Source organism: Oryx dammah, unplaced genomic scaffold (assembly GCF_014754425.2).
Source record: "Oryx dammah isolate SB20612 unplaced genomic scaffold, SCBI_Odam_1.1 HiC_scaffold_11, whole genome shotgun sequence".
In the NCBI taxonomy this organism is placed as follows: domain Eukaryota; kingdom Metazoa; phylum Chordata; class Mammalia; order Artiodactyla; family Bovidae; genus Oryx; species Oryx dammah.
Window position 1 is genome coordinate 37,417,957 of NW_024070195.1, and position 12,561 is coordinate 37,430,517.

The 12,561-nt window shown below is 44.4% G+C and overlaps 1 protein-coding gene across 3 annotated transcripts in view; it reads left to right on the top strand.

The window, feature by feature from the left end:
• KIF6 (kinesin family member 6) overlaps positions 1-12,561 on the top strand; it is a 430,349-nt gene that overhangs the window by 234,767 nt on the left and 183,021 nt on the right. For all 3 annotated transcript variants that reach the window (XM_040249763.1, XM_040249761.1, XM_040249762.1), the window contains exons 11-13: positions 773-878; positions 1,739-1,877; positions 6,675-6,890. In XM_040249763.1, the coding sequence (XP_040105697.1) occupies positions 773-878; positions 1,739-1,877; positions 6,675-6,890 (461 nt within the window). The remainder of the gene's footprint in view (positions 1-772; positions 879-1,738; positions 1,878-6,674; positions 6,891-12,561) is intronic.

A 12,561-nucleotide genomic window follows, 5' to 3' on the forward strand; every position in this document is an offset into this window, starting at 1 on the left:
TTTTAGTTCCTCTTCACTTTCTGCCATAAGGGTGGTGTCATCTGCATATCTGAGGTGAAGAGGTGCTAAGGAGGTAACTAATCAGGTAACCCAGTAGGAGCCTGGAGAGAGTCTGGGGAGAGGTTGGCCATGTGAAGGAGGAAGGATATTATCCAAAATCAGAAGGAAGAGGGCCTGAGAGGTGAGACAGAGACACTGGAAGTGGAGGTAAAGGCAGCTGAAGGAGCCCACTTGAAACAACTTTGACTTCTCAGTCTAGTGAGAAGCTGCATTATTGATGTAGAGTGAAAGCAAGGTGGCGGGCTGGGGGCTGTGGAAGGATTTGGAAGAGCCACTGTGAATACTGTATGTCAACCAGGAGTGATTCAAAGGGTTTGGGGCACCACTGATGTCCCAGCTCAGACTGAGCAGCATGAATTTTTAATGAAACTAATAAAAAAAATTTTCATTACTTTAGCAGTATGGCAGCTAGGCACAGGGGCACAGAAAGCTTGGCCAGAGTGCATATCTTGTAGAAATCAAATGATTCGTGAATTGAAATCTGTATGTGAAAGTCCACTGGACATTAGTCAAATAATTGCATCATTTCCAGATTTCACTTTGCCAATTTGTTTCTTCCTCGTTAATGTTTATAGTCAAATCGGATAACCGTATTTTCATAAGGAAGTGAGAACAATATCCTGTACTTCAAATGTTGACTAACAAAGTAATGCCACTAGAATTTCTAAAGTTTCAAGCTTGTGGTTGATTCTCATACCTTATGTATTTTTAGGCTGGAAAAACTAATAACATCCTTTTTGGAAGACCAGGATCCAGAGAGTAAACTAGAGGTTGGCACTGATATGCGTAAAATTCATCACTGTTTCCATTATTTAAAGGTAAATTTAAACATTTCCACTAGTAGAAGCCATTGTCTGCTGTGTTCAAACTGCAATAAAGCTTTTCTAGTTGACCTGCTCTTGAAAGGTTGAGGAGCCAGCTTCCCATTTCCAGAACAGCATGATCTTTGAACCATTGAGATGGTTCAAACAGATGATCACTGAATTTCTTCAGAGATTGTATCTTACTTTCCAGTGGATAAGCTCAGACCTTGGAGTTCTAAAGCTTTGGCCAGGAATCTCTCTACCTTCTACACAAAATAGTTTCGTGTTCAAAATCCACTTATTTTCAAGCTATGTCAAAAGAACTGTGTCCTTTATTTTTCTCCAGCAGCTTCGGTCTTAGGTTTTGCTTTCATGATGACACAGTGTGAATATCATTAGCCTCTATGTCTGCCTGACTTGTAATTTAGCATACTTCATTAAGATAATAGACATTTGTGTGAGTCTGTTCTGGACTAGGCATAGAGAAGGCAACGTTGAATAAGAAAGTCACAGAGGAGACAGATATGTAAAGAATAATTATAATACATGACAACTGTTTTTTTTTTTAAGTGAGTTAGTAGTATGAGGTTATAGAGAAAGCAAAAGACATTCAAGAGAAGACAGTGTTTGAGCAGGATTCTCCCATGTTAGGGAGGGAAAGACAAGAAAAGGGGGAGGGGTATGATGAAGGAGGATGGAAAGAAGACAGGTAGGAGGAGGAAGACACATTGTAGCAAAGGCAATTGCATTGCAAGGCGAGGTGTCAGAGGAGAACACCTAATGTGTGCAAGGCATTGGTAAAGGTGAAAAGAATCAGAGACACAAAGACACTGGAAGTAGAGGTGTGGATGCTAAGCTCTTGTTTCATCTTACAGAAACTGCTGAATGACAAGAAGATCCACAGACAGAGCACAGCCCCCTCTGAAAACAAAGATCAAACCTGCCAAGAACCATTGAAAGAGGAAGAGTATAAAAAGCTACGTGGTATTCTACAGCAGAGGGACAATGAAATCAGTATCCTTTCTGCAGAGATTAGAGACTCTTCTTCTCTGGGCTTGGACCAGGAAACCCTTAGCTATCTTCCCCTAGCCACATCACCCAGCTCCCCACCCAGCTTCTAGCTCACGTTGTTTCTTTCCATTTAGAAGTAAAATATCCTTTCACCAAATATGTTGTTGCAACTGGTAAAAACCAGAATTGCCATAAAAGAAAAAATAAAGTACCTTGCTTTTAGCTAGATATCTTACCATTATGGGAGACATTTCAGTTTATTGAGAAGCGTAGGTTTTCTTTCTCTCCACATTAAAAAAATGTTAATATATTTTTGACTACTCTACAGTGCTCTTCCTGTTTTAGTCCTGACCCAGTAAGCTAGCTGGTTATCTTTAGCTAGCTGGCCGGACACCGGGCTGACCACAGCCTCACCATGGCCCAGAATCTGTGGCCTCTGTGTGGGTGAAACTAGAATGATGGCCGAGAAATGACAAATGGTATTTAGCTTATAAAGAGCAGAGATTGATTTAAATGTAACTTTTTATTTAAAAGCCAGATCTACTGCTTTGAGTTCCACTTACAAATGTTCCCAAATTTGGAAGTGAGTGTAGATGGGTGTTAAGGCTAGAATTCTTACGTCTCTAGGAAACAGCGTGTATTGGGGACTGAAAATGGTAACAGCACATGGAAACTGCCTCTCTTCCAGATGGCGTGCATGCTAAGTCGACTCTCTGGGACCCCATGGACTGTAGCCCTCCAGGCTCCGCTGTCCCTGGAATTCTCCAGGCAAGAATACTGGAGTGGGTTGCCGTTGTCCCCTCCAGGGGATCTTCCTGACCCAAGGATCAAACCTGTGTCTCTTACATCTCCTGAATTGGCAATGGGGTTCTTTACCACTAGCGCCACCTGGAAAGCCCACAGATGAGGTGGTTATCTCTCAGTTCAGTTCAGTTCAGTTCAGTCCAGTCGCTCAGTCGTGTCCGACTCTTTGCAACCCCATGAATCGCAGCACGCCAGGCCTCCCTGTCCATCACTAAAGAGCCCCTAATGGATGGTTAGGCCTCAGGTATCCCCAGTATTTCTTCAGTATTGTTTCTTATTTTATCTTCCAAGCTTCTTGCAAAAGATTTGGCATTTTCATTACATTTGCAGGCTTTAAACATGCATAAGAAATGATTTCGGTCAGTTCTTTATGAACAAATATTTTTGTTCACTTCTCAAAAATTGCTAAAAGGTATTTTAGCTTTAGCTATTGTGCAAAATTCATAAAAAATAGCTTACATGAAGGAAATCCAGTAATAAAGAGGTAAAACCAAACCAAATAGGAGGTAGGCACTCTGCCTGATTAACTTCAGCCTCTAATTTTAGTTGAGTGTTAGCAGACCCCATGTGTCTGATTCAAGTGGGCTCGAGCCACTTTATTATCGGGCCAGTAACAGTAGATCTGACTGTGAGTTGAACTCCCACACAAGCCCTCGTCTCCGAGTGCTGCCACGGTGTCATTGCCCTTGCATTCCTTTTCCTCTCTCCTGCCCTATCCATCCCCAGAGATGGTCCCAGCCGAGGCCTCAGTCCTGGCCCCAGCCCCAGTCTGAGCTCTGCTTCTTTTCCTGGCCTTGATCCTAGTTCAGGATCATCTCCCCTAAATACTCCTACCAACTCCTTAATCCCCTTCTGGGCTTATGAATGTCTGTGCATATGGGAGGGATGAAATGAGATATGACAGAGAGGGAACAGTCTAGGCTTGTTCATATATGTTTATTTTACAAAGGGAGTGAGAGAGAGACATACATCATTTCTTCACTGGTAAATCCAGGTACTGCTGTCCATGCAGGGCTGTGCTAGATTCTCTCCCGACTGTGAACAACTCCAGCAGGGTCCTTGCCTTCTGAGACTCATATTTGCAAGGAGAATGTGTAGGAGGCATGGTGAAAAGAGTACTGAACTTGGAAGTTCACACCCAGATGGATGCCCTAGCTCGTTGTCTGTCATCTCTGACAACACTGCCTCTTGCCAGCATCTCAGAGCTGAGCAGAGCTCAGCAGAGCTGGTAAGATGCCGCCTGGCTTGAGCTCTGGGCTCTGTAGAGTGCTCCACCATGGAGGGTGTGACCCCACAGACAATGGGTAGACTCAGAAGAAGGAGGGAGAGCAGCTAAAACATACTCATCACAAAGCTGACATTTATCAAGGGCTAATGACCAAGAAAGGCTCCTGACGTTTCATAGTGTCTCACAGTCAGGTTGGAGACAATTTGCATTATCTTTTTTGGGTAGAACCAAGAAGGCCAGGATACTGACAGGAGGAGTGAGAAAGATATGGCTTAAAATAGGAGGAAAAGTGATCCTACTAGAGCTCAGCAAAAGATTGTCCTGCAAACAGAAAGACAGCGTGTGGCCTGGAATGCTCTTCGTGGAAAGGGAGTGAAAACGGTGTCATTTCAGTGGCATTATCAGTTTGCATAAAGTTCAGACATCTCTTCACAAAACACTTAACAGGGTGACACTTGGTCCCCAGGGCTGCACTTGGCAGGAACAGAGGCGTGAATGAAATGGGAGCTGGAAGCAGGGCCAGACAAAGGGAACCGGAGAGAAGGGAGGCAGCAAGAAGATGAGTCTGTTGTGGTCTTTGTGAATGTCCATCAGAACACCGCATTTCTCTGGTTCAATCCTTCCAGCAGGTTCCCGTTACACTTATAGTAGCAATCACGCTCCTTCCTCTAGATGAAGAGGCCCCATGTGATCTTGCACCCACCCAGCCCCTGCTTTGCATCTTCTGCCTCGCGCCGTGCACGTTAGACTGTGGGCACGGTGCCTTTCTGCCCTGACCTATAACACCCGGCTTCTTAACCTCAGCAGTGCCGCCAATGGAGCTATCCTGAGCAGTCCTCTACCCGCTGGCCACCAGGAGCATCCCCAACCCCCTGCAGAAGGAAAGCCCAAAAACAACCCGAAATATCTCCAGACGTGGCCAAGTGTCCCGTGGGTGGTGAAATAGCCTCTGTTGTGAACCGCTGCCCAGCCCGTTTCTCCTTCGGGTTTCAGCACTCACCACTTCCTCTGCTTAGACACCCTCCCTGTGTCTGGTTCTTCTTGGCATTCAAATCTCAGCTTAAATGTCATTTGCTAAAAAGCCTTTCTTGAGGCCTGAACCTTTCTTGGGCACCCAGTAGAAAGCGGCCACTCAGTCACTCTTGACCTTTTTAAAAAACTAAGCAATCTGGCACTTCTGCCCTCTTATGTGTGTGTCTGTGTGTGTCTGTGTGTGTGAGAGAGATCCAGCTTTCTCCAGCGGACATCTGCTTCATGAGAGCAAAAAGCCAGTCTGCCCCTGCATCTTTCTATCTCTGTGCCTAGAACACAGCATTGCCTGACACCCAGTGCAAGCGCCAAGGAGTGTCGCTGACTGAGTGAAGGAAGGACATGGCCGTGGCCAAGCAGGAAACGGTGAAAGTGCGTGATGACGGCCTCACGAATCACCCCCGCACAGAGGAATGGGGAATGCCTAGACACCGCCAAAGTTGTGAACACCGTTGGTAAATACAAGCTTGTTTGAGATGAAGAATGGAGGCTGTGTCAGGGCTTGTAAGAGAAAAACCATGCTTCCAGAAATCACAGAAAGCTGAGGTCAAAGCTGAAGAGGAAAATGGAGGTCAAGTGCTCTCCATGTTCCCTGCCCAAGAATGAATGTGCCTGGATGCCTCCCCTGCTTCTGTGTAGCCGTCTTCTCCTACACCATCTTTGAGTTTCCTCAGACTGCTGTTTGAATGAAGGCATCTGCAGGGCTGGTGAGGTCTTGGATTCATCTCAGTGCGCATGCAGGGAGAGTTATGAGCTTCTCCAAAGGGAGTGTTATCTTTTCTCCTCATGATGGCAGAACCCCCCAGAGGTCTCGACAACTCGAAAGAACAGTGAAGGAGGGTAGAATGGAATGACTATCATTCATCATCAGTGCTCCTATCAGATCCATATGGCCCACAAAAGTTCTAATTTAAAATGATATATCTTGGCTAATGGGGCTTCCCAGGTGCTGCTAGTGATAAAAAAAAAACTTGCCCCCCAATGCAGGAGACATAAAAGACACAGGTTCGATCCCTGGGTCAGGAAGATCCCCTGGAGGAGGGCATGGCAACCCACTCTGGTATCCTTGCCTGGAGAATCCCATGGACAGAGGAGCCCGGCAGGCTATAGTCCACGGGGTCACAAAGAGTTGGACATGGCTGAAGTTGCTTAGCATACACATCTTTACTAATAATTCACCTCTTTTAGTGAAATTAGAGGGACCAAAAATTAGAGACTTTTAAAAAGGTGACCTAAAGCCCTGTTTGAAGGTACGTGGAATGAGCATGAGTTGGACGTGGAGGTGGTCTGGTACCAGAGCACACTCTGCTGAGCTGCCTGCTGGGCAGGCTCTGCGTTCTCCCTGCTCCTCGTCCTGCTGATTCCAAAGCTGCTTCCTGCATTCAAGTCTTGTTTACGGAGATAGCTCCATTGTCAACCAGTACCCAGGGTTCGTTTTCCTTTTTACAAATGCTTTCATGAAAGCTTTAAGCCCAAATTAGTTTGAACTCAAAGGTTTTAAAGACCTTTTGGCTTGCTCATTTTTCATGTAATTTTAATGGTGCCCTACTGAAAGGCCAGCAGCCTCCTACACTGTTCATCACTTTATCAAGGACCTCAGAAAGGTGAGGTCTTTCTTTCGTCTGTCTTTGTAACATGACCATAGCAAGTGTTGTTGAAACTATCAATCTCACTTGAAAATAAGTGTTTTGATCATTCTAATCCGTCATGAGTGACTAAATCCTTAATTCAAGTTTTAGATATTTTGGTAAATATGTTAAAGAAGGAGAAGAAGAAAGCTCAGGACGCTCTCCACCTCTCCAGCATGGACAGAGGTGAACTGAGGCATGGCCAGAGCTCCCCCTTCCCACCTGGGAACCCGGATGGTCCGAAGACATTGCCACTCTCAGCTCCCACTCAGACCCTGGACTCCAGCACCTCTCCATACAGATCCAGTTTGCTCCACAGAAAAACAGGTCAGTTATACTTATTTATACACACAAATTCTATAATTATAAATCAAAAATAGAGGCTGTCAAATTATACCTCCATATAAAAAAAAACCATGTAAATGATTATAATCTTTATTCTTATACTAATCATCATAAATATTACCGTTTTTAATGTTACCAACATTTCCTGAAGTCTTGAAGTCGTAGTAGAAGCAGCTGCAGCAGCAATAACAGGAAACCCCAAGTAAAGTACGTGCTCAGTTGTTCAGTCATGTCCGACTCTTTGCAACCCCATGGACTGTAGCCCGCCAGCCTCCTCTGTCCATGGAATTTTCCAGGCAAAAGTACTGAATTGGGTTGCCATTTCTTCCTCCAGGGCATCTTCTTAACCCAGAGATTGAATTTGCATCTCTTGCATTGGCGTGTGGATTCTTTAGTACTGTCACTATTATTTCCATTCTGGAAAAGAAAAAAAAAAAATTCATTCTCCATAATGGATTCCAGTGTAGCATCCTGTAGTTTTAAATGTGCAAGGATGAAGGCTCTAACAGCTTATCTGTCAGAATTCACTTTTATAATGACCAAATCTCTTAAATGCCAGTTTCTAAAACTAATGACTAAACTGAAAACACAAGGTGTGGACTGTCCCAGAGGCTGAACTAAAGGGTTCAGGGCAACCGCAGAAAAGCCGACTGTAGAGAAAAGAGCAGAAAACTCTCTCCAATACAGAAGGGAGAGAAGAATCACCACCAATGTGATGAAACCGTGTTTATTTATAAATCCAAATGAGCTCTCTGCAGCAAACTTATTTTAGGATATGATCACAGTCTGCCTTAAAGGACAATAAACACACGCAGTTTTGTCAGATAGTAGGATTTGTCAGGGTTGGACTAACTCCGAGGCACCTTCCCTGGGTGTAGTTTTTGATAAGTGTGTTGGTACCACCATTACAGCGGATTTCCCCGGTGGCGCTAGTGGTAAAGAACCCTCCTGCTAATGCAGGTTCTTTCCCTGGGAGAGAAAGGTCCCCTGGAGGAGGAAATGGCAACCATTCCAGTATTCTTGCTTGAAGAACCTCCATGGACAGAGGAGCCTAGCAGGCTACAGTCCATAGGGTCGCAAAGAGTCGGACTCGACTGAAGCGACTGAGCATGTGCGCAGCGTCACTACAGCAGCCACAGAACCATGCTGAAAGTTCAGGCTGGTTTCATATGTTTCTCTTTCTATTAGACTGGCAGACCATGTGCATAGTTGACCAGTGCCTTTCTTGTGAAGACAGTGAGGAGTCTGAAGTATGGAATGTTCTAGAACAAAGAGTTAAAGCGCTTCCCTTTTGCAACTTAGGTTGAAATTTCCTGTGTAAACATTTGTTGGGATGAACAACCTGACATGCGTGGTTTTCTTAGGCATCTAGCTTGGAAATAATTAAAGAGTATGGTGCTCATTAAAGAGCACACTTTTTAGTTAACAGAGACAAGACTGAGAAGCCTGGAAGTGTGTTTGGTGATGTTATATCCCTTTATCTCTTCATTCATTCCAAATCTCCTTGCTGTGAATATTTCTTTAGCAACAGAGTAGGATGAGTTCAAATCCCAGGAAACAAAGATGCTATTTTTTACCGCCGATCGTGGTGTCAGTAGACAGGAACAAGCAATCGTTCTTCTCTGTGATTGTTCTCCGTGTGGCATTGCTGTACTGTCTCATGGGTAACAGCTAGCTGGAAAAAAGGAGGCCCTCTGGACTGGTGAATTCATTAGTTCCGCCATCAGTTTTTCATTTCGTTATTCAACATATGTTTATTGAGTACATGCTTTGTTCTAGTTACTGTGTCCATTATTGTCATATGGCTAGAGCTTACGTGGGCTTCCCTGATGGCTCAGAGGATGAAGAATCTGCCTGCCATGCAGGAGACCCATGTTCAGTCCCTGGGTTGGGAAGATCCCCTGGGGAAGGGAATGGCAACCCATTCCAGTATTCTTGCCTGGAGAACTCCATGGACAGAGGAGCCTGGTGGGCTACAGTTCATGGGGTTGCAGAGAGTTGGACACCGCAGAATGATTCAGATACAAAGCTTGCATAGTCTTTATATGCATCAGGTACTATAGTTAAGTTCGCTACCCGAGTGAACTCATCTAATCCTTATTCTGTTAAATTGTTGTTTACCCCCCATATTACAGACAAGGACATGCATGGCCCAGCAGCCCCTGACCTCAGAGCACTTACAGACTGACAGAGAAGAGAGTCTTGAACAGTTAATTTCAAAGTACACTCTGTATGACTGAGAGAGCACACAGCAGGGAGACTCTCCCACAAGTTAAGACCAGGAAGATCCATAGTGGGCATGAGGGTGGGGTGTGGCTGGGAGGAACTCTGCAAGCAGAAGGAATCACTTGAACGGCTTCCACTGCCTCTGTGGTGGAAAGGAGCATTTTATGAAGTGGAAAGGCCAGGAGTGGTGGGCTCTGGGGAGTGAGAGGCTGGGAGGACAGGTTCAGCAGCATGCTGGGCAGACAGACGGGCAGCGGAGGACACAGGACCAGACGACCCTTTAGGAGGCTGTTGTAGTCCAGGAGTCCCAGCCAGAGGATGGGGAGGATGAGAGAGGTGGCGTATGAGAAACATTCCAGGAGGAGCAGGGCTTGTAAGAGTGGTTATGGGGGGTAAGTGTGATGACTGGTCCCCAGGTCTCTGGGTGGCTGGTGAGGCTCTTCACAGAGGTGGAGAGCAGTGCCTTCCCTGGCCTGGCAACAGCTGGCGTTGTTGGCTGCAGGAACATGGTACTGGCCATGAAATGAAAGGTCACCATCAGTTCCTGAGTTAGGGTCACTTGCTCCTGATGGAAGGAACTCTCTTCCTTGGCCTTTTCTGGAGACATACACCATCGTGCCTGTGCACTAGTGGCCTCCAGTATCACTACCCTGCCCCTCGCCATGTGCCAGACCTTCTCTGTTTCTATTTTTTCTTGCCCACACCATCTCCATTCTCATAATTCTTCTTCCCCGCAGCATCCCATAATCTCTCTCCCAACTCATAATTATAGCCAGTTTTTTTTTCAGTAACTCTTTTATCCCTTGATATTGCTATCAAGACAGACTGTAGTTTTGTTTGGAGGATGAATTAAGTTCACTTGAATATAAAATCACTGAAAAAATAATGGAAATTGTTTGCAAAGTCCAAGTACAAAGGAGGTAAAGCAGTTTTGGAGAAAAGCCTTAGAGTTGAAAGGGTTTTCGAGTTGTTTTAACTGTCAGATATAGTTCTCACCATGACTTTAAATAGAACTAGGCTCACAGATGGGTTGATAATGATCTAACCATTTGAAGGAGAGATTAATGGTTTTATTTTTTGGCAAAACTACAATTAGGATGAAAACCGCTTGGATGAATCAGATGCCGCAAAGCAACAGGTAATGGGGTAGTTTGTTGTGATATTTTAAATCCTGGGCACTGATTGGGCTTTTATTCATGCACTGTTTTATATACAAGAGGCTTGTATAAACTAAAACAAATACAAAAAATTAATAAGCATGTTGTTTAGATGGAAAGTATTACTGCCTTCTGTAGGTGTTGTCAGATTCTATTAGCCATCCCTGTCTTAGTGCAGAAAGCAAGTAAATTTGACCATCTTCCACTCTGAGGCTGTTTCCCCTTTGGCAACCCTCCGCCTTTTCCCATTCATCTGGTACTTTATGCTGAAAACAACTTATTTCAAATCCCTTGTGTGAAAAGAAAATGAAACCCAATTCGTGATTCACCAGAGAGCACCCCCATCCCTGCATGAGCCTCCCACCAAGACAGAGGGAGGTTAGGGCTTCCAGAATCTTTTGTTGTTGTTTTGGAGGTTAAATGTCCGTTTCACTTTTACTGGAATAATGAGAGGAATAACTGTTCAACACTACAGTTTGCAAAGAGCCATTCATACTGTTCTCTTTAAAATAGAAGGAATATTATAGTTTGGGGGGTTTTGTTGTTGTTTTGTTCTGGGTTGTTTTTTTGGTTTTTTTTTCTGATTTAGTTCTCCAGCTGTTCTTCCAAATAGTCACCTGGAACCAGTCAACATCCCAGAAGCCCCTCAGGACTCACCACTTCCTTTAATGATTTGAGATGCTAACAGAATCCACTCATCACAGGTGATGTCATTGGCATCTTAAAAAAAAAAAACAGTTAGTTGCTCAGTCACGTCCAATTGTTTGAGACCCCATGAACTGTAGCCCGCCAGGCTCCTCTGTCCATGGGATTTCCCAGGCAAGAATACTGGAGTGGGTAGCCATTCCCTGCTCCAAGGGATCTTTCTGACCCAGGGATCAAACCCAAGTCTCCTGCACTGCAGGCGGGTTTTTTACCATCTGAGCCACCGGGGAAGCTCGGGAGACTCCAGACTCTTCTTCTCTTACTCAGGGAGAATTTGTTGAGTCCTTCATATACACGGGAAGGGCCTAGGGTACCTGTTGAGGGAGGCAGGGAGGGGGGTGGGTACTGAGAAATGCTTCTGGGCAACAGGGAAAGAGCAGAGAATAAAATAACAAGTGCTATAAGCAGGAAGCACAAGAAATGCTACTGCAGGAATTTGAAAGAGAAGGGAAAAGTTTCAATAAGTAAATCAGCAAAAATATTACGGAGCAAGTGACTTGGAAGTTAGGCCTTTAGAGTTTGGACATTCAACGATGGAGGGAAGAACTTTGTCTAACATTCCAGGTTTAAAAATTAATGTGAACAAAGGCTTGAAAACGAAAGCAAGTAAAGTTGTAGGAATATCTGTTTAACTGCTGTCTTGGAGTTTGTTTTTTTTTTTTTTTAAAAAATTCAACTGAGCATATTTTAAAAATCTTATTGTCTTTATTCAACAATTTGTGAATCAAGCAGCATCCCCAGTCTAGCAGACAGTAAGGAGCTCTGAGGAGCTGTACAAAATGAAAGACTTTTGCTGGCAGACAGGAATGGGAACAAGCAAGTAAAAATACTGTCCAAAGGCAGGTTGATTATAGCAAGGTCACTTTCCTTTTGGGCACAACACGGGTCTGTCAGGCAACTTTTTTGTTTGTTTATTTATTTGACTGCTCCAGGTCTTAGTTGCAGCACGTGGGGTCTTTAGTTGCTGCATGCAGACTCTTGGTTGCAGCATGCGGGATCTAGTTCCCTAACCAGGGATCAAACTCAGGCCTCCTGCATTGGGAGTGCAGAGTCTTAGCCACTGGACTACCAGGGAAGTTTGTGTCAGGTAGATTCTTGATAGATTGGTTTAACACTCCACTTCTGGAGGAGCCAAAACTGTAATTAAGTTAAATCTTCCTTTGGTGACATGGGGTTTAGCATAAATGACTCCGTTTGGGACCTGTTGTCTTATTTTTAGCAAGAGGTACAGGAAGTCAGAATAAATAGGGTAGAAAAATGATTGGGGAATTGTTAAGATGATTGCTTCTGGGAGGGGTAGAGGAATAGATGGGAACTTCTTTTAATATTATATGTTTTCATATTATTTTAATTTCTTACTTTTATCTCTTGAACAAGTAGGCCCATGTTATGAAAACACATAAATACCTCACCAGGGAGTTTCCTGCTTTAAGTTGCAAGGGAACCACCAAAGCAGAGGTGGGCCTGGTGATCATTGTGCTCTGGGTAGTTTTTCTGGAAGAAATCTTTAGGATGTATTGGAAATGAGGCACCGGGAGACTTGAGTAAATGGTTTGGAAGCTAGC